The following is a 27,828-nucleotide window of genomic DNA, read 5'->3' on the forward strand; positions in this document are numbered from 1 at the left end:
CCGTTGTTGTTCCATGCATAGATCGTGATGCGACGGCGAAGAAATACAAGTTGCAATAATTAATTCCAAAATTTGAACTAGTACATTTTATTCTCCCGTTACATGAGACATAAGCAGAAAAATCAAAAGCTACGTAATTTCTTCCACGTAGGCACGTATGGCACGTAATTTCCATCATGTGCCGACGGTGCACCCTGTCGGCTGCGTGAACTTGAGCGACGCGACGGCGCGGCTGGCTGTACCGTTGAGGCCAGCGCCCCCGGTCGGCATGCCACCAGGGCCGGCGGCGAGCACGGCGGGACAGCTGACGAAGAGGTGGTAACTGCCGGAGACCCAGCTGCCGACCTTCCACCGGACGCGGCCGTCGACCTTGACCTGCAGTGCCACGTACCCGGCGGCGATGTCCTGCTTCATGGCGTCGGCGACGAACCCGGCCACGGGCACGGACTCCCCGGACAGCACGGGGGACCAGATGGTGACGTCCCGGTGGCCCTGGTACGCGGGCGGCAGCGAGACCGGCACCGTCACGGGCTCGTCGCGGTAGGTGACGAAGACGTCGAGGCGCCGGTAGAGGACGCCGACGCGGTCGTTGGGGTTGCGGGAGGCGAGCGTGACCTGCGCGGTGGCGGACAGGGACGGGTCCCCGAGGCTGACGGAGCGGAGCTGCAGGTCCTGCAGGTAGAAGGAGGGCTTGGCGGGGCGGAGCACGAGGTAGACGACGAGCGCGGTGACGGCGACGGCGACGACCAGGAACAGGAGGCACGCCGCGAGGCCGCCGCAGCAGCGCCGCAGGTGGTGCTCGTGCCGGTCCTTGCTCATGGCTCCGCTCCGCTCTCTGTACCGTGCTTGGTATGGCTGTGGGGTGGGTGTGTGGCTTAGCTAGTGGAGTGGAGTAGCTCCCTTCAGTGAGTGAGTGAGTGAGCGAGCGAGCGATCGGGCGCTTTGAAATCAAGCAACGGTAGGTAGGAGATGGTGGCCAACGATTACAGTGCATCTGGGTTGGATCTTGGGATGGGGGAGGTGGACAGGGAAAGCAACGTCTCAACCGAAGAAGATTCTTCTGCCAACTCGACCGGCGCGTACCTCCGTTGGGTTCTTGCGGCATGCGCTTTGAGATTCGTGTTTTCTGTTTGACCATGTGCTGGTGAGCCTTTTACGCACTGTAGCCCCAATTAGCAAAATGCCCGTACGTTACAACGGAAGAAAAAAAATCATAAACTCTAATGGCCATGACCACATTTTGCTACATCACCTAGATACACAACCACTCTCCTTTTCATGAAATCGTGAACAGCTTTTGAAAATCATGAACATTTTTTAATCTCGTGAACATATCTGAAATCATGAGCATTTGTCAAATCTGTGAACCTTTTTACAGATTTTCGAATATTTTCTAAAATCATGAACATTTTATACTATTTGTAAACATTTTTTAAATCATTTTTCTTTAATAGGATAATATTTCTAGGTTTGACGAACATTTTTTTCAAAATTGTTTGGTGGAACAATTTTTGAAATTCACAAACATTTTTTTCTTTAACGAACATTTTTTGAAATGCATGATCATTTTTCGAATCAGCGAACTTCTTTTGAATCAATGAACTATTTTGTAAGTCACAAACAGTTTTTGAATTTTTGGGATAATTTTTAATTCACGAACATTTTTTGAATTGGCGAATTGTTTTTCTATTTCATTAACATTGTTTAATAGGCGAACTTTTAAAAAACATGATGAACATTTTTTGCTTTCGCGAATACTTATTTTTATTTTTTTTTAAATATGCATACATTTTTTTAAAATCATGCACATTTTCTGAATCCACAAACATTTATGAATTATTAAAAAATTTATTTAAAATTTTTCATTTTTTAAATTTTCGAAACTTGTTTGAAGTCCCAAATTATTTAAAGTATAAAAAAATGAAGACGGAGAACGAAAATGAAAAACAAAAAACAAAATTTAAAACCAGGCCGCCTGGACATGGGCTAGCCCAAATAGGTGCGTTGTGTCTTCTCCCAGCGCATTGAGCGCAGTATAGAAGGTTCCTACAACATGGGCCGATCGAGGCGGGATTCCCCTGTGTTAACTGTTTTTTTTTATCATTTTTAAGTTTTTCTCAAAAATAAAATCACTTATAAGTGGCATCGGAGGGTAATATTTTGCAAATTTAAGGGCAATTTCGGTAACGTACCGGCAGAAGCAATAGCTCCTTTATTATTAGGTATGGAGGTATGGATATGGATTATACAGATACAAAGTTGTAGAACCCAATCAGATGCACGACACACACGCCACACACACCACAACCCTCGCCCCGCTATGCGCCTAAACAGGCCTACAACCTATACACATGCAAATTTTCAAAACCAACCAGCTCCGTGAACTACTAGTACGTCGTCCTTTCTGTGGCGTGTGAAATACCTGAAATAGGAAAAAAGTATACCCAAGTCAAACACTCATGTTGATCCTGGGGATAGTTTTTTTTTACCGTGATCCTGGAGATAGTGTGATGAGCCTTTTATGTTTTGATTGATGGATCACGAGATAGTTTTTCAGATCCACCAGATAACTCGGTACGTCAACGACGCAAGTACCTGATTTGAATTGATGGTTGTTTGGTGAGCAAGGTTTTTTGTAGCTCTAGTTTTTTTAATTGTGATGTGTGTGTGTGTCCACCCCCCCCCCCCCGGGGGGGGGGGGGGGGGGGTTACCGTCCGCTGCTTCGAGGCAACGGGGTCCAAAGAATTAGGAGCGGTCTGATCGGAGGGCTCTATGAGGTGGAGGAAGAGGCATCGAGTCTTTTTTGTCAGAGCCAAAGCCAAAGTGGGACGTGGTGGCCATGGCAAAGGAGGTGAGGTGTTGGACGAAACGAAAATCCTACACTTACGGTATGAGTGCTACAGGCTGGTTTCACGGGGAGATGTGTCCTCCTCTCCACCATGAATTCATCCCTCCTTGATTTTAGCTGGCCCCACCCCTTGATTTTAACTGGGTCATGTCAGTCCGTAACTCCCTTTCTGTGAGAAATCGCCTATAGATATACCTGGCCAAACCTCGGGCCGGGCCGGGCTTCGGGCCGGGCCTAGCCAAGCCCGAGCCAAAAAACCTGGGCCCGAGCCTGGCCCGGCCCGGCCATCAGGCCTAGTTTTTGGGCCCAAGCCCGGCCCGAACATGCAAAAGCCCGGCGGGCCTCAGTCCGGGCCCCTTCAGAAAACTGCAAAAATGACAGACCCGTGCCCGGCCCGGCCAGGCCACCGGGCTCAAAATCTAGGCCCAAGCCCGGCCCAGGAGCAGCGTCGGGCCGGGCCGGGTCGGGCTTTTTCGGGCCGGGTCGGGCCGGGCAGCCCATGGCCAGGTCTACCTGTAGATGTAGCAAAGCTCTGGACGAAATGTGTGCGGGCCAGGCAGGGCACCTCCTATTGCTGCCATGTCAGAAGAGCTAGAGCAGCGGAGATCAAGGGGAAGCCAGAGGAAGACGCTAGCGGCCATGGCAGAGGAGCGGTAATAGAGGAGGTCGTTAGAGATTTTCGGTGAATCGAGACCATCAGGAAAAGGGATTCCGGTGCTGGTGAGGGTCGCCGGAGCTGTGGGGATGGTGGACGGTTTCATTTTCTCAGTCATCGGGGCGGTGGACAGCAGGCGACGCATGTTCTGGTGACAGACGGGATGGACTAAATCTGAGAAGAAAAGTTGCGAATTGAGTAAAAGAAGATTGCCCCCCACATATGTTAGTCCATCCCGTCTTTTTCTTCTCAGATTTAGTCTTAAATGTGACTTTGAGATGTTCTAAGCTTCTAAACCATGTTTGCTTGTTTCTCAAATGTGCGTTCATGTGCATATGTACGTGTGTGTTTCCTCGCAGCAAGAGCATCAAGAGGCTATTCATTGACTTGGCATACAAAGCTTGTCTTGCTCCAAACGGAAATATCCTTGTTCTATAGGTCTATCTTTGAAAGGGATCGACGTGCAGGCCGTTAGCGGTTCGTATGCCCTATCATCGTCGGCCAGCGCCAAGTGCATGAACCTCCTTGTTTACTCCTAATGGCGATCGGATGCCGCGTTGTCCTGTATGTTTTCTCTTTGTTTAGATGTAAGGTGGCATGTGAGGCTTCTTGGCAGGAGCTCGTGCTGGCCGAGCACACCAGTGCAACTCCAAGGTTATTAGGCATGATCCGCCGAGTCTTCTGATGTTGTAAGAAGACTTCTTTTGTGTTTCAGTGTTTGGGTGCGTGACGGTGTCCAAATGCATGTATACATGTGTGATTGCTTCCTAGGTAGGCATAGTTGGCGCATCCAAAGTTGAAGAGAAACAGGGAGAGTAACATATGCACTGTATGTATCATGGTTAATTTGATAATTGAAGAAATGGATCATGATTTGGCAATTTACTTTCCTGTCAATTCTCTTTTGATAATTAGTACTGCTTCCTTTGACTTGTCTCTCACTGGATCCATCTTCACGAGCTCTATCTTTTTGGTTGGGTCAGGCGACGTTGGCTGTCGAGTAGCAATTCCCTCTTGAAGGTGTTGTCATCAAGTGTTGTAGATGATGGGGCTCGGAACGTATCGGATTGTGCCAACATGCATTTTCCATGGCAGTAGATTTGTGGCATTGTAGGATGTTGAATGTAGTCATTAATGCCAGAGATGAAGCTTTTCATAGTAGTCATTGAGCAATCCCGGATTGTCTCTTCTCGTTAAGTTCATTGCTACTTCAAATCAATGAATGTAAATGGAGACGGTGGATAATTGAGTGAATGCATGAAAGGTTCTAATTGTGTAGGTGCACAACAATCTCACCGGCAGAAAATCTTAGAGGCATCACTGACACACACGATCAGCAACAGGTGAGAAAATGTCATCCCAAATGAAAAAAAATCCAAATAGACGAGGGGATACAAGACACTTCCACTTCAACCAAGAACCCAGTCTATAGTAGTAGTGGTATATACTCCCTCCGTCCCAAAATAAGTGACTCAAGTTTGTACTAGCTTTGGGACGGAGGGAGTAAAAGTTACGAGTTGGTGAAATCCAAACAATCTCATCGCGCCATCCAAGGACTCATGAATTTATTAAAAAGGTAAAAATGATGACACATGTGCTTAGACATGCAACCTGGTTCCTGAAATCAGCAACCAAAAGACAACATAGCGCATGTCCATTCGGTTTTCGCTAATTGACTTTTAGCGAGTTCAAACATGTTTTTTTTCAGTTACGGGGAGTGAGTTCGATCTTGTTGCTTGGTAGATTCCTCCACATGCCCACGAAAAGCTTGACCAATAGATGGACATAAGCATCACCATCTCGGTATATGATTTCACTAAGCCTGAGGTTCTTGCACTCGAAATGAACCAGGTGCTTAGAATATGACTGGTGGCGTTCCATCACCTCCTTTGTACGATGGAAGTCCGGGACCTATTGAACAACACAAAGCAATCAACATTACAGAAAATATTGAGTTATGGTAATAGTTCATGAGAAAAGTAGCAGTAGCACCTTGCAATGTCGCAAGGTGAGCTTCTCTAGGTTAGGCGAGTTGTGTAGGTATTGACGCAGCCCGAGGAAGTCATCGCTAATAAGACACTCGTCCAGGAACAGGATTCTCAGGTTCTCAAACTTAAATACTAGAAGATACCCATGAATCTCATAGAGCAACAGCTGAAACCCAGATAGACTGTCATTTTGTTTGTTCTGTAAAAGGCCTCTGATAAATGAGATGCAAACTGAATAAAAGGGGGTATGAAGAAGATATACCGTGACCACAAAATGCAACAGGTGCAAGGTTGTCACATTAGAGAGCGCGCCGAGGATATCCAATTGGTGCCTCTCTTCCTCTTCATTCCGAATCCAGTAAAGATGAATCGACGCATCAACAAGGGACGGCATGTTATGTGGTTCATCCGGATCAACAATGTGATCGAGCTCCTTGCCAAGGCGGAGAGAAACAAGAGCAGGAGCCTCTATAATCAACGCAAAGATCTCACCATCATACGCCGTGTACTGCCCATCGACGACCAATTTCTTCAGCGAGGAGGAGACGATCTTGACATTGCAGCCGGTGGCCAAGACATCTTCCCGAGCAGGCAAGATGGAGCAGACGTGGCTCGCGAGATCATCCAATTCCACTTGCAGGCGGGAAAGACGCAACGAACTGAGCCGGCAAGGCCATGCATCTCGACCTATGTCGCGGCAGAGCCAACAGTCCTCGACAGCATTATTGCCCCCGTGCAGCCGGAAGCCCTCCAGGAGCGTGAAGTCATGGCTGCGCAGAAGGTTGGTCGTGAAGTTGTTGAGTTTGTAGTAGCTATAAAACTCCGGCTCGTCGATGTCGATGTCGAGGCGCGGCACGGCACGCCAGAGGTGCCTCCACCTCGTGGACAACACGCACGTTCGCACCGTCTGCAGGGCCTTAAGGCGCGACAGGATGACGCAGAGGAGGTCGTCCGGCAGCGCGCTCAGCCGGTCATCGCCTGCGTCACCGCCGCCGCCGTCTGCATGGCGTGTACGCTTCGGCGCGGCGGAGGTCCCAAGCATTTCCGTTGTTCTGGATTGCTGCACACAGTAGGTCGGGGAGACAACTAATCTGCTGGGTGTCTCTGCGCCGCCGCCATGACTATGGAGAAAGATGGGATCGGGAGTGAGGACAATGACGGATGAGAGAGACATCCTAGTGGTGGGCTGCACCCTAGACAACGTGTTTGGCGATATTTGGGAAGGAAAATGAGAGTTTAGAGGAGGGAGTTGTATTGAGACTAGACATGGGATGAGTCATTTTATTTCCAATTCTGTGTTTGGTGTGTGATAGGAATTATGTGTGAGAATATGAGAAGAAATTGTACTCCCTTTGGCTCGTGGGAATTGACATGAGACTAGACAAGCAAAGTTAGGATGAAGGGTTAAGATTGGCTCACTAAAACAATTTCCATCCAACTCTCACCCCTTCCCTGTTAATAAAACGGTGGAAGTTGAAGTCTCAAGTCCCATACATATTCCCTTGAATTCCCGATGCCTCCAACCAAACAATAGATTTGAAGTCTCGTATCCCTTCAATTCCCATTCCCTAACTCTAATTACCCCCAACCAAATACGCTGTATGTACTAACGGGCCGGCCCTTTCTATCTCATTTTTCTTTCTTTATTATGTGCCTGTGTTGTCTAAAAAAAAGCATGTGCTCGTGCGTTGTTGCATGGAGTGGGGCGCATAGATTTTTTACTGCTTGACAAAATAGAGATTAATAGCTATTTATTTGTTTACATACCGTGAATTATTGCTATTTATTTGGTTACTGAAGATGTCTGGCCGGTATTAGGATTTTACCATGAGAATGGATCATGAATTTATTGCTATACTATAGATTGATCTGATTTATTGGTTTACTAAAGATTTGTTTTGAGAATCAAGGATCCTTTTCGAGTTTCCATTTCTTTATTTGGAATCTGGGCTCTTCTATCTTTGACTTATTTTTTGGCTTATTATTTATTTATTTCATTTTGATTTTTTCGTCTTCCTTTATCCCTATCCTCTAGGTACAGCGTTTTGCATCAATAGAAAACCTTTTTCTCTGTATGAAACTATATTGTTCCTTTCCAACTTCTTCTCGAAACTTCCTAAGAATAATCCCGAATTGAATCCAAATTTGATGTGTTAATGTGACCTTATCTATGTCGTTAGGCACTCTTCAAATAGGAATCCATTTTCTGACTACCTTTCGCGCTTTGGTGAGTTGCCCGAGATCTTTTCAATAACCTAATGTTGTGTCGAAGGGATATCTATATGATTCGATCATTTGGATAAGACCCGCGGTAGCAATAGAACAGGGAAAGTATACAGAAAAGACAGCTCTTTTCAATTTCGATTATCTATATATTACTTTGTTTCTATTTCTAGATATATATTTCTATATATTAGTATTAGTTAGTAGTACTATTAGTTACCGATTCCGGCTCTTTGAGTTCTTTCTTCCATGATGAATTGTCGGCACTAGTCCTACATTTTTTTCTCTGTGGACCAAGGAGAAAGGGAGCTCAGCAAGAATTGGATTGTACCATGAGAGAAGCACGGAGGTCAACCTGCATCAAATGTGGAACATGGATTCTGGCAATGCAACGGAGTTGGGTCCTCATACCGATCCGAATGAATCAGTCTTTCTACAAAGGTCAACCTTTGTCTATTAGGCAAGAGGATAGCAAGTTCTAAAATCTATCTTGGTAGGACATGCATTTCTATACTATGAAATTCATAAATAAAAATGAAGTAGTTAATGTGAGGGCTACCCTAATCCTTTTTCTTGTATGTGTTCCTAAGACAAGTAATATGTTCTCATGTTTCGAGGTATCAAAAAAAGGGCGTGGAAAACAGATAGAAACTCTTGAATTGAAATTGAAAAGGAATGCAACCTTCTTCCTTCATCTCCTACCCATCCAAACCTGCGATGGCATGAGGCAATAGAATCCGCGGCCAGGGTCGGAGCAGGAGCGGCCCAAAGACCAACACCATCAAGGAGTGGAACAAGAGGAAGCCTAGCTCCTCCGCCGGTGAGAAGAAAGAGAAGGAGGCAAGCGTCATTTCAGTTCAACTCAAAATTGAGATACATTGGAATATTCCGCTCCCCTTTTCCATTGCCACGATCATAGACAACCATGATCTTTGCATAAGCTGTACATGGATGTCTATGAGTTTTTTTTTAGACATATGTCCTTGAGTTTTACAAGTGATTGGCCTCTGGTTCATCTTAATTTTATTTGAAGTTGTCCGTCTTCTTGTTGAGACTCTCTTTTCGATGCCCACGGGCGTCAAACTGACGCGCTGACGCACAAGGCGGTCGCAAATGAGCTGGCCCATTAAGAGGTACTGTAGCGAGCCATTTTTTGTTTTTATTACTTTCTTTCAAATTTTAATTTTCCTCGTTTTGCACCTTTATATATATATATATATATATATATCCCTAATATATAAACGTTTTAAATATATGGTGAAGTTTTCAGAATATACACTAATTTGTTTTCATAATTGTTGAACTTTTTGAATATAGTGGATATTTTCTATAATATACGGTTAACATTTTTTAATATAATGAACATTTTTAATATATGTTGAACATATTTTAAATACACAATGAATTTTTTTTGTAATATATGGTGAACATTTTTGTAATATGCAGTGAACTTTTTCATAATATACGGTGAAATTTTTTGAAATACACATTGAACTTTTTTGTAATACCTGGTGAACATTATTGCAATACGCGATGAACTCTTTCATAATACATGGTGAACATTTTTGTAATATATGATGAACATTTTCATAATACGCAGTGAACATTTTGTATAACACACGGAAAAATAACCAAAAAGGAGCAGGAAAATATAAAACCGGAACAAAACTCAAAAAGGAAAAACGGAACCAAAACAGAAAAATGGAAAACCAGAACAAAACCGAAAGAAAAAAAACCAGGAGAAAAACCAAAACATGGAAGAAGTAAAACAGCAGCGAACGAAGCAATCACGCGACCCCCGTAGTGGGCCAGCCCAACTGGCTCCGTTGCGGGCTGTTTGCTCGACAGCTTGCCGCTCGCGGGCTCGGGCTGACTTATGACCAGGGCAATTTGGGCTGCACGGAGGAAGACAATTTATGAAGATATCTTTCAGTCTCCACACGCTACATCTACGTTCGTTAATAAATTTTTGTCAGAGTTGGAGATAGTCAACAAAAGGGAGATGCAAGCTGTACCACGGAGAGCTATGCGGAGTGCAACCTGGGTACCGCTAAACCAAGGTTGTGTTAAGATCAATGTCGACGGTGCAATGGCCGTGAGGAGGAAGCATGGTGCAGTGGGTGCGGTCTGTAGAGACTAACATGGCACTTTTCTGGGGGCCTCGGCGATCGTTTTCAAGCACATTACAGATCCTCAAATGCTTGAAGCCCTAGCTATAAGAGAAGCTCTCTCTTTAGCGGATGATCTATATGCACGACATATACAGGTTGCCTCTGACTGCAAGGTGGTGGTTGATGATCTGCATCATGGCAAGCTAGCTACTTATGGAGCTGTTCTTCGTGAGATATCGGACCGCTCGTCCAGTTTTTTGTCATGTAATATAGGTCATGAATTTAAGAGCTCAAACTATGAAGCTCACAATAAAACATTCTCTCTCCCTCGCGGTTGGTCGCCATGTTTGGTTAGGCCAGGCGGGAGATCTTCATTTCGTCCCTGTAAATATTGTGACGGGTTAATAATGTTTCGCGAGATTGTCTTAAAAAAAAACAGAGCACTACCAAAACTTTGTTGTTCCCTAAAAAAACTCAAAACTTTGTTGTTGTTGCTAAAAAAACCAAAACTATGTTTTCCCTAAAAAAACTAGCAGAGTGCTGGAATCATGGAGTATGGCTCCATCCACATTCACAGGGGTTTATGCTCCTGTGCTGACGTTTAAAGCCATGAGATTGTGCGGTGCATTACGAGCAAACAGAATCATTCTACGCCTGGATGATGATGTTCGACAGTCCCGCAAAAAAAAAAAGAAAAAAGAGATGATGATCAACAGGTACTAGTACAGTAGAAGCCCCTGCATTGTTGCAAGACTCCACAACAGCTACACCAGACCAGACCAGACATCGACTTGAATGAATACGTAACACAACGATCGATCACAAAGCACAACACAAATCCTAATAATCCCTTGATGCTAGTACTAGATTTCAGCCAACGAACGAAATTCTTCCCTGCCTAGTACTACTAATTGGTTATGCCTATGCGGCGACGGCGGTGGCGCACTCGACGTCGCTGGCGCTCACCCTCTTGGCCTTGACGGTCTGCTTGTACGAGTACCGGGCGGCGACGAGCACGTAGAAGCCCAGGTTGACGGCGGAGATGGCGGCCAGCAGCCAGTAGAAGAGGTCCAGCCTGCTCCGGCTCAGGTCCTTGCCGAACCACCCGTCCCGCCGCCCGCCGTGCGAGCTCACGTGGTCCGCCGCCGCGATCACCAGGCTGCTCAGGAAGCTCCCGGCGCCGATCACGCTCAGGTACAGCCCGATGCCCAGGCTGCGCATGCTGTCGGGCACCTGGTCGTAGAAGTACTCCTGCAGGCCCACCAGCGCGAACCCGTCGGCCACGCCCATCAGCGCGAACTGCGGCACCAGCCAGAACACCGACATGGTGGCGGTGGAGTGCAGCCGGCGACGCTCGACGACCGCGGCCACGGCCATGGCCACCACGGCCAGCGCCATGCCGACGCCGATGCGACGAAGGACGCTGAGCCCGCGCTCCATCCCAGTCACGCGGCGCAGGCACGGCTCCAGCACCTTGTCGTAGAGCGCCACGGTGGCGATCATGGCGACGGCGGCCAGCGCGAAGATGGACGCCGGCGGGAGCACGAAGTGGGCGCCCATGCGCCGGTCCATCACGCTGCCCTGCTTGACGAAGAAGGTGGACACCTGCGCCGTCGTGATGCCGAACGGGAGCGTGGCCACCCAGATGGGCACCATCGACACCACCAGCTTCGTCTCCTCCACCTGCGTCAACGTGGCCAGCCGCCACGCCCCGCGCCGCCCCTCGCCATCATGCTCCACGATTGCCGCCTTGTCGAGACACCGGAGCTGGTCGGTGTGGCAGAGCAGCCTCTTCTTGCCGCCGTCCTCCTCGTGCAGCTCGCCGACGTCGGTTGGCAGCCGAAGGCGCCGCTTCCTGACGGCGGCCACGACGACCCGCAGCATCGGCGTGAGCGGGCTGCCCTGCGGCACCCTGTACCGGTACGTCCGCCACCCCGCGAGGTACACCACGAGGGAGCACCCCATGACTGCAGCGAGCAGCACCGTGGCGGCGCCCCATCCGACACGCTCCTGGACATACACGACGACGGTGACCCCGAGCAGGACCCCGGAGCAGAGCGCGCAGTTCCACCAGTTAAAATAAGACATCTTCTGCAGCCGCTCCCCGGTGTGGCCGTCGTCGAACTGGTCACCGCCGAAGCTCTCGAGCGCCGGCTTGTGGCCGCCGGTGCCGACGGACACGAGGTAGATCCCGACGAAGAAGAGCGTCTCGTGGATCCGGGGCACCGAGCCGCCGGCCGGCCTGAGACCCGGCGTCAGCTGCGCCACGGCCAGCAGGACGAGGCCAAGGAGGTAGACGACGGTGGAGTAGAGGACGGTGCGGAAGCGGCCGAGGTATGAGTCGGCGAGGAATCCCCCGAGGAGCGGCATGAGCGTGGTGACGCTCATCCAGTAGTTTGAGTTCTCGGCGGCGACCTTCATGTCCTGGTGCAGCACCTTGGTGAGGTAGATCATGAGGCTGGTGGCGATGCCGAAATAGCTCAGCCGCTCGCTGAACTCGATCACTGCCAAAACAATAGACGCTGCCATTAACCAAAGTAGCAAACGGACAGAGACAGAAACAGAACAGAGAGATCTGACAGAGGAACTTACGGATGATGAACATGGCGGCCTTCCAGGAGCCGGTGGCGGCGCGGAGGGGCGGGCGGCCGCGGTGGTCGACGGAGGAGTCGTCCACCCACAGCTCCTCCTCGGCGCCATGGCGGAAGCTTAAACCCAGGTGCTGGAGGTGCTTGGTCATCGCCGAATCAATGCGTTTCCAGACGACAGAATCGCGGCCGGCTGGTTTTCTTTCTAATTCCAGCACGTAGTCGACTGGTGTGTGGTCGCTGGCGGTGTGAGGCTGGGAAGAAAAGGTGGCGCTATATAGGCGCGCGCGCGCGTGTGGGGTAGCACAGGAAGCGCGGCCGCTAGTGCGGCATGGCCCGAGCGAAGCAGGCAACAGAAACTGCGGGACGAAAGGGAGGGAGCATCGCCATCGCCTGTGTGTGTGTGTCTGTGTGCGCACGCGTGGATCGAATCGGCGAAAGGAGGGCTTGCTCCTCAAGTTCTCTTCTTTGTGAGACCACGGACGGCCAACGAATCGGCTGGAGGAGGATTGTTTTTCGTTTCGTGGTTTTTTGTGTGTGTCTATTTGCAGAAGTCTCACACCTGCACTGGCAGCTAGTAAGTGTAATCGCAGCAAATTAGGCAGTAAGTAAATGCTCCGGCCCCGGAGTAATTTACACACGTTTTACACATTGGCGTTACTTTGACCTGTTATTAATACGGCAGTTGCAAGGCGAAAATGCACGATGGCAAACCCATCTCATCCATCATGGCCAAACCTCTCTATGCACCTAGGAGTAGCAATACATTGATATAGCAGTTAATTAAAACATACTAAAATCTAGATATGCACCTGCAGGTTCGTGGAAAGTTCTGAAATCCCACGCTAAATAAACAAAATCTGGATAAATCTGACGGCATTGATGTTGGAAAATTAATTTTGACTGTGCGCTTTCCAGAAGGTGTGATGCACTGGGACTCCGAGGCGGTGCGTGTACGCTAGCGGCTAGTCCGTCCGAGGGATCCCCGTCCGAGACAGCTGACCCTGCACCAGTCGTCGGGTGTCCGTTGAATGGGGAAGAAACGGACATGCTTTGCCAGGAGGAACGTCAGTGTTGACTTGCATGTGACAGCAGGAGTAGGAGCGTACGTATATGTATTCCAGAAATATAGCAGTAATGTATATACATTCACTCTTCTCATTTAGCACCAGCACTGCAAGCACACGCCAGCCACCGTATTATTCGTTCATTTATTTGGAGGGAGTATCAATGTAGAGTATAATACGCCAGTACAGCACACACCAGGAGTATTGCGCTGGCTCTGACTTTTGCATGCGCGGCGCGGCACGAAAAGCACGTGTTCCATGCATGCGTTTCTTCTGCGGGCGGGCCCGGACGCCGCATCGGACGGCCGGTGATGCGTGGAGGGCGTGGCAGTGACGCCTCCGAGCGCCGTCGGCCGTCCGATGAACGGTGTGTCCTCTCCTCTTTGCAGATGCTCCATCCATCCACTTGGTCATGTGATGTGGTCGATGGAGCTGCGTGTGATGCGATTCAGATGGATGGCTGGCTGCATATGTACAGTTGGCGGTTCGGGGCGAGTGCATGGTCCGGGGTTTGCTTCAATCTCTGACGAGCTAGATAGATAGCACAGCGTTTCATAAACAAAATTCTGAGATTTTTTTTTGAGAAATACACACCGCTTCATATATTTCTTGGGTCTTCATCTGCAATGGGCCTGTAGGACGGTATGACGGCCCAAAGCACAAACCGACTTAGGGGGCCACGGGCCGGCCTGCGTGGTCCAAAACGAGCCCGTCAAAACTAATTTACTCGAAATCACTAGTTAAGGTCACCTCTTGCAGAAGTCATCTCACCTTCTTAGGTATTGACAAGTGTGCATGTGCGCCACATGTTGCAACATGTGAGTTTTCCCTCTTTTCCGAAGATATGTTTTTTGTTTTATCTCTTGAACCGTGCGTCTAAATACCGAACCGTTTTCACCGCTGGACCTCTCGCGTAGGAATCTTCGAAACTAGATTCCATGTTTGTATGTTTTGACAAAAAAAAATTTATAAAAAAAGAAAACAACCAAAAAAAGAATACAAAAAAAATCAAAAATTGAAAATTGAAAAAACGATAACAAAAAACTGAATACCAAAAAAGGAAGAAAAATCGGAGCCCAAAAGCGCGGCTGCGGTTTTTACCTTTTTGAAGCACACATTGTGATTTTACCTTTTCAAGTAGAAGCACCTTACACGGAAATAATTTTTTGCTTCTCGTGGTAGCAAATTTGTGCTTCTGGGCGAAATATTTTTTCCAAGAAGCACATATGCGCTTCGAAAAAAATTCAATAATTTTATCCAAAACCTAGGAAAAATCAAAAAAGGCAAAAGGCATCTAAAACCCAAAAACGCGTGCGGAAAATAACAATCCGGAGGAAGCACCCAACACGCGACATGTGGTAGTTGTTGGATGCACCACTTGGCGCATTCCCAAACCATAAAAGTGACCCTTGTGAGAGCCCCTGAGGGGGGTAATCGTTGATTACACGCGCTTCGCCACGCCGTTCTTCACTCGTGAAATTAACTTTTTTTAATCTATAGATTATTGTGATTAGTTATTTTGTTTTGATCTTATCTGGGTTGGTTTTGTATTTTATTTTTTATTGGGGGTGTTTTTTTGTTCGTATATCATGTTGGGTTGCTGTTGTAGTTTTCTTTTCAAGAGAAGAGAGGAGTTATTTGATGTGTGGTCATGCATTCTTTGCACACATTGGCCTTGGTTTAAGCCCGATGGTGATTGTTTGAGCCTCTTAGGAGTTCTTATTTCACGCTAAACCCATAGAATTGCTAGTGTGACGCTCACATGGGTTAGCACAAGAAGCTCTTGCTCGCTTAGCTTGGCTCCCTACTCCTCTTGCTCATTTAGTTTTTTTTTCTGCTCACCCGACTACGAACTCAGAAAAATCACAATTCTTTTTTTATTTGAGAAGGCTAGGTAAATTAAATGATGTTTAATGAAATTTAAAAATACCATGTCATGGTTTCAAAAATTAAACAATGTTTAATACCATGAATTTTAGAAACGTTCATGAATTTTAAATGTATTCATGGTTTAAAAAATGTTAGCAAAACAAAAAGTTTTCAACTTTAAAAATGTGCACAAACTTTATATGACCGTGAACTTTCAAAATATCTACAAATTTAATCAATATTAGTGAATTTGAAGAATTTTAAAATAAGATAATGTTTTAAAGTACACAAATTTTAATAAGCGCTCATGAATTAGAACATGAAAAGAATTAAAAATAAAAAGAGAAAAAGAAATAAAACTAAGAGACTTTAACATTTATGCCCCTAACTTGAACCCACTAATCAGATTTGCCCCTAATTTCATTGCATACTCAAATTTGCCACTCTGTCGTTAGGTGCCCTTATAGAAATGCTTTGACCGTTTTTCGTCCGGTCAAAGTGCTTTGACCATTTTCCTGATGTTTGCCGGACATTTTTGCCCCTCTATGCACATGTGACTTACAGGTGGTGCCTAACTAGGAAAAAAAACTCGCTCATAATCTCTCTCTCTCCCTGACATGTGAGTCATTGGACCCACTGTCAGGGTCAATTCCTGTCCACACATGGTCATGGCGAGGCCTCCAATAAGAATATGCACACTAGGTATGTGCCCGTTTATTGCCACGAGGGTTAACACAATAAGAATATCATACCAAAAAAATCTTGATGGAAAGCAAATATATAAAATAAGATTACATTTGGTTATAAAGTATAGATTTCTGAGCTATTTTTAACTGATAAACTAGGTATATGCCCATGATTAATCTTCTTTATTAGGTTACCAAATATAAGAGATTAATTTATATACCTTTTGCTTCTCCATTCCATAATGTAGTACATGTAGATTTTTTAAGAAGTCAAACATCACAAACTTTTGATCAAGTTTGTGAAGAAAAATAGTTACATCTAGAATGCCATACATATATTATTAGATTCACCGTAAGATATATATATATATATATATATATATATATATATATATATATATATGATATTGTAGATATAAATAGTTTTCTTCATAAACTTAGTCAAAGTTTACAAAGTTTGACTTTTCAAAAAATCTATACGCACTACGTTCTGAAACGGAGGAAGTACTATTTATTTGGTTACCAAATATGTGTGGCTGTGAATTTACATTGCTATAACATACGAAGGGGGTGAAAATCATAAAAAATGATGAAGGGTGGATTGTTGAACCAAGGGGTGGTGTGGGGAAGTGAAATATGAAACCTTACTTTCTTTTTTAAGTACTCCTACCGATGTCGTTGAAAAGGATGTATTTAGATACATTTCAGTGCTAGATACACCATTTAAGCGACAATTAGTATGATTCAGAAGGAGTAGTAAATATAGAGATAGATTTTATTTGTAAAGTTCCTGAAAAATTGACTTTTTATGTTAAATTATTTACTGCTCCTTTTTTGGAAAAAGTTCCCATATTTTGGTTAGTTTTTTTTGCAAGGATATTTTTGTTAGTTTCTAATGTATCCGGGGAAGAAGATTTTCTTTTTCTTTTTTTTTGTGAAAAAAATCAGATTTATTGTTAAAGTTCACCGAAAATAAAAAAATACGTCGAGATTCTGAAAAGAGACCATCGAACGACCACTACTGCTGCTAGAACGAGTCGTCGATGCGCCGTTTTCACCGTTTTCCTACCAGAGCCGGCTTGACCTTGTCGATATCAGCCGGGAAGTCTTCGTGCACATGCCCCTAAGGGTCAGCACCCTGGAGTCGCAGTCGTCTCCGTTGAACCCTTGCATAGATTTGAAACACCCGTCACCAAAACTCGCCACATGACGAGAAACCCTAACCTCATCGCCCCATAAAGACAACAGGAATCTACACCAGAGCTACGTCGACTACATCCACACGGACAAACTCGAGGAGGGTCGGAGGCTCGGAGCCCGAAGATGAACTCGAAGAAGAAGCACCACCATCCATTCGAGCGCTGCACCTGCGAAGACTAAAAAACCCTAACCTAAACGACTATGTTTATACATTCTATATGAATTCCTCGATTTTTGAAAGTTTTTTCGGTGTCAACAAGCTTGTTCGATATAAAATCAATGTGTATATGAGGAAGTGCTACACACACAAATTTGTATTCAAAAGATGACAGTACACTCTCAAGTACCACAATAAAATTTGTGCACAAAATTGAATAGTAAAGTCTAATTTTAAAGCATAGAGATTTTTGAACTGAACCCAAACTGCTAATCGCTGAAGTTGGGACCTGTTGGAAATATGAGCAAATTACTACGAGATTTAATCCGAATAAACAGAAGATAAATCATGACCACAGCAGCAGAGATTAAACTAATCATGCAAACTAGCATAGCAGATGAACATATCACATCTAGGGCACATACTAGAAGCATGAATTCTACCACGATCTCGAACAGGAAGGATAGAATCACATACGGTGCAGCGGGTGCAGCACCGTCGGCGTTGACGTTGTCGCCCATATCGTCGAGGACGAGGTTGCCGAGGTCGGGGAAGAAGTCGTCGTCCGCGAAGTCGTCGCTGCCAGCAGTCGCGCGAGTGCGCTCCCCAAAAACCTGATCTCCCCTCTCCCGTACAGGATCACGAGAGGCGGGGTTCCGGAGGCCTGCTATCCCTTCTCGCGGTGCACGCCGGAAGGAGGGATGGAGAAGACTTGCTTGGTGGCGCAATGATCTGGAACGGTGGTGAGAAACCATACGAAGCGGCGGCGGCTAGGGTAGACGTCTGCCTGACTATATAGTGCGGGCCGGGTAGGTCGTGGGAGTAAACCCCACGTCCGAGTCGTCACGATCCAAAAGAATCGGAAACGGTTCAGTAATTAATGCGTCCGTTAATTATTAATTAATAACTCATTAATTTTCCCACGCAGCAAAAATATAGACAACGTGCATAGCTCTGTCCTCGGCTCGGCTCAATCCCGCAACCCGCGGCGCGTCGTGACGAGGCGTGGTGTGGCGAGGCGAGCGAGGAGGAGGAGCGCACGTGTAGGTCTCCTCTTCTCATGCTCATACAAGTGGTAGAAGAGCTCACATTATAAAGAGGTGCAACTCTCTCTCAACTTCCGGGGTGGGACTAAACTTTAGCCTCACTCACTCCACTCACATGTGTGAATGAATGGGCCAAGAGAATTTCAGAATTTTAGTTGGGCTTTGGGCCAAAGGCCTACTAGCAAAATTCCAACAATCCCCCACAAAGTCTCATTGGCACATCTCATCATTTAGTTCCAAAACATTGTTTTATATATCGATGCTTAGTGGATACTGTGAAGTTGAACTTCCACTTAGAAATTTATGCTACACTAGATCACAACTTGAATAGTGGACTATGCCTTGAACTACAAGTTTTCTGTGAAACTAGTTTCACACAAATTCTTGACTGATACTGGGCTGCCGCAAGGCTTCCCCGCGGGTGGAGCGTATACGTCATACTCCAGGGCTTTTCATGAATTTATTAGAGAACACCCAATTCTCACAGACTACGACGTTAACAGTCAAATCCATATAGGTGTGTTCCTCAGAAGATGTTCTGCAGGACAACATCTCTGCTTACCCGAATAAGCCACTTGGAACACATTAAGATAAGTATCTGCCATGCAGATCAGGAGAGTATTGCATCTTCATGGAGTGGGATAATTAATATAGGGATACTCTCCTCCCAGCTGACCAACAGCTTGTCTCCCACTTCTACTTCACGGGATCTCCGATCACATAGAGTGGTTTACCACTATGGACAACTCATGCGGTGGGTTTCAAACCCATCTCCATCGATGCATTATCTATCACATTACGTGATAGACCCTTTGTGAAGGGATCTGCCAAGTTTTTCGATGTTTGGATATAATCCGATGTAATAACTCCGGAGTTCCTCAATTTTCTGACAGATTTTAGTCTCCTCTTCACATGCCTTGAGGACTTCATATTGTCCTTAGAACTGTTTATCTTGACGATCACAGTTTGATTATCACAGTTCATCAGGATAGGGGGTATTGGTTTTTCAACCATAGGTAAGTCCATCAAGAGTTCACGAAGCCACTTTGCTTCAACAGTGGCAGTGTCTAATGCTGTGAGTTCTGCTTCCATAGTTGACCTCGTTAAGATGGTCTGCTTGCAAGACTTCCAGAAAACAGCGCCACCAGCAAGTGTAAAAACATAACCACTTGTGGCCTTAATCTCATCAGCATCAGATATCCAGTTTGAGTCACTATAACCCTCCAATACCCTTGGATACCCGGTGTAGTGAATCCCATAGCTCACGGTGCCTTTCAAATAGCGCATAACTCTCTCAAGCGCATGCCAATGATCATCTCCCGGTTTTGACACAAACCGACTCAGCTTGCTCACAGCAAAAGAGATGTCAGGCCTCGTGGCACTCGCCAAATACATAAGCGAGCCAATAATCTGAGAATACCTCAGTTGATCTCTAGCAATTCGTAGATTCTTTCGAAGCTACACACTAGCATCATATGGAGTTGGAGAAGGCGTGGAGTCGCTATACCCAAAACGACTCAAGACCTTTCCACATAATGAGACTGAAGCAGTGTGATCCCACCATTCTCATCTCTCAACAGCTTGATGTTTAAGATAACATCAGCTACTCCTAGATCCTTCATCTCAAAACAGCGAGATAAGAAATCCTTAACCTCCTTGATTAAATCAAGTTTGGTTCCAAAGATCAATATGTCGTCGACATACAGACAAAGAATAACTCCTTCGCCCCCACCATAGCGATAGTACACGCACTTGTCACCATCGTTTACTACAAAGCCGGCAGCAGTTAATGTTCTTTCGAACTTCTCATGCCACTCCTTAGGAGCTTGTTTAAGGCCATACAAAGACTTTAATAACTTGCACACCTTTCCTTCTTGACCAGGTACTACAAAACCATCTGGCTGATCCATGTAAATTTCCTCCTTCAACTCTCCCTTGAGGAAAGCCGTCTTAACGTCCATTTGATGAACGAGAAGACCATGTGAGGCAGCCAGTGATAGTAGCACCTGAATTGTGGTCAGTCTAGCCACGGGTGAGTAAGTATCAAAGAAGTCTTAACCTTCTTTCTGGGTATAACCCTTGGCCACAAGCCGTGCCTTGTACTTTTCAATCGTACCATCAGGTCTAAGCTTCTTCTTGAACACCCACTTACATCCTACAGGTTTGCACCCATAAGGACGGTCAGTGATCTCCCAGGTACCGTTAGCTAAGATGGAATCCATGTCGCTACGTACAACTTCCTTTCAGTAGTCAGCATCAGGAGATGCATAGGCTTCTGAAATAGTCCTGGGTGTGTCATCCACGAGGTACACAATGAAATCATCACCAAAAGACTTTGCAGTCCTCTGTCTCTTACTCCTCATAGGAGTTCCATTGTTACCCTCAATAGGATTCTCAACGTGTTCCATCGCAATGGTGGGTTCAGGAATTACAGTGAATTCCTCACTAGATGGAGTAGGTATCTCCTGATTTGATGAACTTGACATATCCTTCATAGGAAATATGTCCTCAAAGAAAGTTGCATCATTTGATTCCATAATCGTACCAACATGCATGTCGGATACCTCAGATTTTATTATCAAAAATCTATAGCCGATGCTATGAAAAGCATAGCCCAGAAGAACATAATCCACGGTTTTTGGTCCAAGCTTGCGCTTCTTGGGAATTGGTATATTGACTTTCGCCAAACAACCCCAAATACGTAGGTAAGAGAGTTTCAACCTTTTCCTTTCCCATTCCTCAAATGGAGTCATGGTCTTATGCTTTGTGGGAACTCGGTTTAGGACATGACACGCAGTCATTAGCGCCTCCCCCCACCATTCCTTGGATAGACCTGAAGTGTCTAACATGGTGTTAACCATATCAGTTAGAGTTCGGTTCTTTCTTTCGGCTACCCCATTTGACTGGGGTGAGTAGGGAGGTGTCCTCTCATGGATTATACCATGTTCCGCACAAAACAGATCAAATTCATTGGAAAAATACTCTCCACCACGATCGGACCTAAGTCGTTTAATTTTTCGATCAAGTTGGTTCTCTGCCTCAGCTTTATAGTTTTTAAAGAAAGTCAAAGCCTCATCTTTTGATTTCAGAAGATACACATAACAATATCTAGTGGAGTCATCAATCAACGTCATGAAGTATCTCTTTCCACCTTTTGTCAACACGCCATTCATCTCACAAAGATCAGAATGTATAAGCTCAAGTGGCGCCAAGTCTCTTGCCTCTGCAGTCTTATGGGACTTGCGAGGTTGCTTAGCTTGCACACATACTTGGCACTTGGAGCCTTTGACAGTAGAGATTTTCGGAATTAAATTCATATTGGCTAACCGCGTCATGCAACCAAAGTTAATATGACAGAGTCGTGAATGCCAAATATCAGACTCATTATTGTGGCAAACATTATTAATAACTTTAGTGCAAATATCTGACAAAGATAGGCGGAACAAGCCTCCGCACTCATAGCCTTTTCCAACAAATTGTCCACACTTAGAAATTACAACTTTATTGGATCCGAAAACCAACTTAAAACCATCTTGACATAAACGGGAACTGCTAACGAGATTTTTATTGATGGACGACACATGATGAACGTTCTTCAGACGCACAGTCTTCCCCGAACTAAACTTCAGATCGACCATACCAACACCTCCAACGATGGCATGTGACCCATTCCCCATCAGCACGGGTGAAGTCCCTGTTGCCTGGTAAGAAGAAAACATGGAGGCGTCAGCACAAACATGTATAATGGCACCGGTGTCAATTAACTAATCAGGGGATTGAAATACTGAAAGGATGGTAGGAAAAATACCGTACCCTGATTCCTTCATATCAGTATCACCGATGACAACATTAGCGGACTTGCCGCTCTTCTCATGTTCGCGCTCCTCAAAGCGGTTAGGACACTTCGGAGCCCAGTGATTAGGATCACCGCAGACATGGCAAAGTCCCTTTCCCTTCTTATGAGAATTCTTTTTGAAGTTGCTAGAATGTGATGGCTTGTTCTTTGTATCAAACTTGGCTTTGCCCTGAGTTTTGTTCTTATTGTTTTTGAACTTGTTGGGCTGGGAGTTCTTCTTCTGTACCATGTGGGCACTAGAACCTCCCTCAGCAACTCGAGCTTGTGTGTCCTTTGCTCTCGCCTTCTCTTCAACATCAAGATTACCAATGAGATCCGCAACGGAAAACCCCTGTCTCTTGTGTTTCAGGGAGGTAGCAAAATTGTTCCATGAAGGTGGAAGCTTGGCAATGATGCCTCCGGCAACAAATTTGTCCGACAACACACACTTGAAGTACTCAAGTTCTTTTGCGAGCGACTGTATCTCATGAGCCTGTTGTACAACAGGGCGCTCATCAGTCATCTTGTAGTCATAGAATTGCTCCATGACGTACAACTCACTGTCGGCGTCCGAGGCACCAAACTTGGCCTCGAGCGCAGCCCACATGTCCTTGCCGTTGTCAAACGTCATATACGGATCCACAATGGAGTCATCAAGAACACTCAGAAAAGCGCCTTTAAAGAGGGTATCGATCTTCTCAAAAGCTTCCAGCTGTGCTGGATTAAGATCGCCCTCAGGCTTGCCCTTGGTGGCATCATAGCAGCCCATGGTCTGAAACCAGTAGACTGCTCTCGTGCGCCACCTCTTATATTGCGCCCCCTTAAAGGCAGACGGCTTCAGATGCGCAGCAAAACCACCCGGAGTAAATTTCCTATAATCAGGTTTTTGGATTGTTGGAAATATGAGCAAATTACTAAACAGAAGATAAATCATGACCACAGCAGCAGAGATTAAACTAATCATGCGAACTAGCATAGCAGATGAACATATCACATCTAGGGCACATATTAGAAGCATGAATTCTACCACGATCTCGAACAGGAAGGATAGAATCACATACGGTGCAGCGGGTGCAGCACCGCCGGCGTTGACGTTGTCGCCCATGTCGTTGAGGACGAGGTTGCCGAGGTCGGGGAAGAAGTCGTCGTTCGCGAAGTCGTCGCTGCCAGCAGTCGCATGAGTGCGCTCCCCAAAAACCTGATCGCCCCTCTCCCGTACAGGATCACGAGAGGCGGGGTTCCGGAGGCCTGCTGTCCCTTCTCGCGGTGCACGCCGGAAGGAGGGATGGAGAAGACTTGCTTGGCGGCGCAATGATCTGGAACGGTGGTGCATAGCTCTGTCCTCGGCTCGGCTCAATCCCGCAACCCGCGGCGCGTCGTGACGAGGCGTGGCGTGGCGAGGCGAGCGAGGAGGAGGAACGCGCGTGTAGGTCTCCTCTTCTCATGCTCATACAAGTGGTAGAAGAGGTCACCTTATAAAGAGGTGCAACTCTCTCTCAACTTCCGGGGTGGGACTAAACTTTAGCCTCACTCACTCCACTCACATGTGTGCATGAATGGACCAAGAGAATTTCAAAATTTTAGTTGGACTTTGGGCCAAAGGCCTACTAGCAAAATTCCAACAGGACCCCGAAGTCATCAATCACGGTCGTTAGCGGCTACCACGAGGATGCATAATTTCTGAGCCCGAGCTCAAATGAGTTCAGATGAACAGTGAATTGGAAAAAAAATCTAAAATTATTTTGTGACAAACATTGACAAAAGTTTTTCAGATTTATTTGAAGTTTTTCGATTTTTACTGTTCACCCAGCTCAAATATTTGAGCTGGGGAACCGAAGGACACTTTCGCTACCACGAGCGGTATTTCTCCCCCACTGGGTAAGATAGAGTGAAAATCAAGGGAAGTTCCATTTGTCAGTGACACAAACCGACGGTGCTAGAAAACAGCGGAAGCAATTCCCGAAGCGAGCCACGCCTGCACGAGCTCGTCAAAACTACTCTACTCTACATGTGTTACTCACGTCACGTGCAGGTACATTTTCTTTTCTCTCTTCGAAATGATCGTCACGTCTAGCGGACCTCAGGCTGTCAACCGTGATGAATATGTCACAGGAACAAACTTTTAAAACGTATCTCGTTGAGAGTTTAGACTACTGTAATGCTTCACCGTAGAGGAGAATGAAACACCAAAAATATGCATTTTTTCTTCACAAAATGTCGAACGGTAAAATTCAGACTCCGGCGATGCTGTTATGACTTGATTAAGTACTTCCTTCTCCCCAAAATATAAGGTGTGATTGATTTTGTATGATCATTAATGCATGACTTTATATATATATATATATATATATATATATATATATATATATCAAAGTACATGGATTGAACATGTATAAATGACGTCGCGGTATTTGTCTTATAAAATAATTTTTTTCATACATTTGTATATTAATATTTTATACACATATAATACGTTTTTTTGAGAGGACGCCAATGGCACACCATATTTTTATAGAAAATAGATCATATTTACAAGAAGTGTAGCCCATATGCGTACACACGGGTGTCCACATAACACCAACACCAACACCGACCCTAAACTTCTAAGCTAACTTCTCACGAAACGTTGTAAACCTCCAACACGACCCGCCGTCTGTCGCCAATCTGCAACCTCGCTTAGAATGTTTACAACAAGCTCCATGGGTCGCTTCTGTTGCTCCACCCCGTGGAAGACTCGCGCATTTCTATGCTTCCACAAGGCCCAAATTACTGCTATTACTAGGGTGTCGAAGCCCCTCTTGTTCGCCTTGTGATAGTTCTTTCGTTCCCTCAACCACCAATCCAAGGTCGAGTCCGTGGGCAGGGCATCGTGTACCTGGATCCGTAATGCACTCTAAGTGGTGTGCTATATTAATAACCCACAAGTATATGGGATTAATTGTAGCCTCTTTCGATAAGTAAGAGTGTCGAACCTAACGAGGAGCTAAAGGTAGAACAAATATTCCCTCAAGTTTTATCGACCACCGATACAACTCTACGCACGCTTGACGTTCGCTTTACCTAGAACAAGTATAAAACTAGAAGTATTTTGTAGGTGTATCTCTACTCCTAATGGACGACTTGGTGAATAGTCTACGCGGTTTAATTTCGTTGGTTTTTTTCATCATCCTCCCACCTCCGGTTTTTTTCGTCATCCTCCCACATCCGTTAACTCGCAACCCTCCCGCGAAAAAAATCTAGCGATTCCCCGCCGTTCCTCCTGACCTAGCGATTCCTCCATATCCCTCAAAAAAAGCCCCCGACCCCCTCCCCGGCGGCCGCCCCATCTCCTCCCCAGATCCTGGCTCGCCCCGCCCCCACCTTCTCCCTCACTCCCGGCGCCGCCCGACCCCCAACCTCCCTGGATCCCGGTGCCGCCTCGCCCCCACCTCCTCCCTCGCTCCCGGCCGCCCATGCCCTCCCGGCCTCCTCCCGGCGCACATGCCACCGCCCCTGCTCCTCCCTCCTCCAGGAGGGAGCACCACCGCCCCTGTTCTTCCTTCCCCCTGCTGGCATGCGCGTCGCCGCCCCTCTGGCCGTCGTTGGCATCCTGCTCGAGCCCGTGGGCCCGAGAAAGATGGAGACGATGGATGATGATGGGAAGGAGCAGCGGCTGCCTCGTGATGACCTCGTGGGAGCAGACAGTGACAAAGACGATCAAGAGGCTGCTACTGGTATGTGCTTGATTTACAAATTGTGAGGAATTGAGGTTGAATACCAATATACACACATACAACAGCAATGGTTGATGATAACAACGGCCTTGTAGCTTCAGGTATGAGATTAAGAAGACTCACAATTTTTACCTAATTGTAGTTTAATGCCGAAGGGTTCATTAGCTTTGTGGAGACCTTTTATTATGGTGATGATGACAAACAAGATCAAGCTGTCAATTTTGAATTAAAGAAGGATCATTTGCAAAGAAGCTTGCGAGGAGTTGTCAAAATTTTGATTATAATGCAGGTATGCATTCTGATTTTGTGAAGTCTAATTTATTCAATATATATTCAGAATTTATGCAATACATTGTTAACTTGATTATGTGCTTTAATTCATAGCATCTTGGTGGAGGCTCTATGGAACTGAAGCACCAGCTCTACAAAGGATGGCTGTGAGAATCCTCTCATTGACATCAAGTTCTTCAGTCTGTGAAAGGAATTGGAGTACCTTCGAAAATGTTAGTCTCCTGACTCTCTAATCTCACATCTATCTTGATTAGTCCGTCACATGTCAAAACATTCCCTGTTCTTAATCCTTATGTTTTTTCCTGTTGTAGATACATATGAAGAAAAGAAATAGGCTAACTACAGAACGTCTAAACTCTCTTGTGTTCATACAATTCAACTCGAGAATGATGGCCAAGAAACAAATGATCAAGGAGAAGAAGATCACCGATGTCCTCTTATCCGTTGAAACTACTGAAGCTCAAGGTTTTCTTTTTGAGGGCGGAGAAGATTATGCAGAAGTCATCTATATGGATAAAGATGAGGAGGAGATGAATAGTACAGGGATGAATGGTGGGCATATGAGAATGCATGATGGTATAGTAGCTCCTTGACGTGTAAGCTCCTGTGGGTCCCACCCAAGACCAAACATCATTTTCCAATGGATCCCTAGCCAAATTGTTCACCTAGGAGGTAAGTGAATCTATTTCAAGAGCAGCCTGTTGGGAAATAGGCAGCTGAAAAAGGAGGCCCTATCCTGACTGTCAAGGAAATCTGCCACTGAAATCTTATCATCCAAAGCAAAAGAGAACAACTGAGGCAGTCTTTGTCTCAAAGGCATCGAAGAAACACCCAAATTCCAAGCATCAGACCAGAACAGAACCAAGTCCCCTTTATTAACTGAAATAGAGGCAACAGCTCTGTAATTATCAGCTAACTTGAAAATATCTTTCCATCAAAAGGATCCACATAGGACAGTGGCATGAGGGACAACTCCATCATAGTATGAATCCCATAACAAGGATACCCAAGGTATATCAGCTTTATTGTAGAATTTATGTAGGTGTTTAATGAGAAGCCCTTGGTTCTGAAGCTGCAAATTGATAACCCCCAATCCCCCTTTTTCTTTAGGTCTACAAACCATATCCCACGCAGCAAGGGATTTCCTAGGTGTATCAGAGTTCCCTCTCCAAAGACATTGGCGCATGATCTGTTCTAATTGCTTGATGATGCCAGGTGGAATAGATAGGGAACAGAGGAAATATATAGGCATGGAAGAAAGAACAGATCTCAGCAACTGGAGCCTGCAACCTTGGTTTAACATAGCTGAAGTTGCAGTCAGGCGCCTCTCAAGTGAATCCACCAAAGGCATCAGATCAAGGATCGTGGGCTTGGTCGTTCCCAAAGGGAGATCAAGATAAGTGAAGGGCAAAGATCCTAGAGTACACTGAAAGACCTGAGAAAGCCGAAGAGCATCAGCTTCAGGGACATTAATAGGTACCATCATGGATTTAGCACAATTAACTCTCAGACCAGTGGATTCTGCAAAAAACATGTAACATGTCCCTGAG

General features: G+C 45.8%; 3 protein-coding genes across 3 annotated transcripts; all 3 read right to left on the minus strand.

Moving 5' to 3' along the window:
- Positions 1-40: 40 nt before the first annotated feature.
- Positions 41-951, minus strand: LOC125506292 (NDR1/HIN1-like protein 1). Its single transcript, XM_048671143.2, has one exon. The coding sequence runs from the start codon at positions 817-819 to the stop codon at positions 175-177; it is 645 nt and encodes a 214-aa protein (XP_048527100.1). The 5' UTR covers positions 820-951; the 3' UTR covers positions 41-174.
- Positions 952-5,208: 4,257 nt separating this feature from the next.
- On the minus strand, positions 5,209-6,534 carry LOC147973559 (MEIOTIC F-BOX protein MOF-like). The gene is made up of 3 exons (XM_087524720.1): positions 5,755-6,534; positions 5,497-5,658; positions 5,209-5,415 (listed from the first exon to the last, which is right to left on the minus strand). The coding sequence occupies exons 1-3, from the start codon at positions 6,532-6,534 to the stop codon at positions 5,209-5,211; spliced, it is 1,149 nt and encodes a 382-aa protein (XP_087380846.1).
- Positions 6,535-10,514: 3,980 nt separating this feature from the next.
- On the minus strand, positions 10,515-12,963 carry LOC125506293 (protein NRT1/ PTR FAMILY 5.7-like). Its single transcript, XM_048671144.2, has 2 exons — positions 12,419-12,963; positions 10,515-12,330 (listed from the first exon to the last, which is right to left on the minus strand). The coding sequence occupies exons 1-2, from the start codon at positions 12,564-12,566 to the stop codon at positions 10,748-10,750; spliced, it is 1,731 nt and encodes a 576-aa protein (XP_048527101.2). The 5' UTR covers positions 12,567-12,963; the 3' UTR covers positions 10,515-10,747.
- Positions 12,964-27,828: the final 14,865 nt, after the last annotated feature.

Source organism: Triticum urartu, chromosome 5A (genome assembly GCF_056163025.1).
Source record: "Triticum urartu cultivar PI428250 chromosome 5A, HENAU_Tu73, whole genome shotgun sequence".
In the NCBI taxonomy this organism is placed as follows: Eukaryota; Viridiplantae; Streptophyta; class Magnoliopsida; order Poales; family Poaceae; genus Triticum; species Triticum urartu.

Bases quoted from the DNA above. Each gene is read 5' to 3' on its own strand.
- LOC125506292 (XM_048671143.2), bottom strand. From the start codon at position 819: ATGAGCAAGGACCGGCACGAGCACCACCTGCGGCGCTGCTGCGGCGGC.
- LOC147973559 (XM_087524720.1), bottom strand. From the start codon at position 6,534: ATGCTTGGGACCTCCGCCGCGCCGAAGCGTACACGCCATGCAGACGGC. The intron at 5,659-5,754 runs GTATATCTTCTT...TCTGGGTTTCAG, and splicing joins TGTTGCATTTTGTGGTCACG to CTGTTGCTCTATGAGATTCA. The intron at 5,416-5,496 runs GTGCTACTGCTA...GTTGTTCAATAG, and splicing joins TCACCTTGCGACATTGCAAG to GTCCCGGACTTCCATCGTAC.
- LOC125506293 (XM_048671144.2), bottom strand. From the start codon at position 12,566: ATGACCAAGCACCTCCAGCACCTGGGTTTAAGCTTCCGCCATGGCGCC. The intron at 12,331-12,418 runs GTAAGTTCCTCT...TTGTTTTGGCAG, and splicing joins GGCCGCCATGTTCATCATCC to TGATCGAGTTCAGCGAGCGG.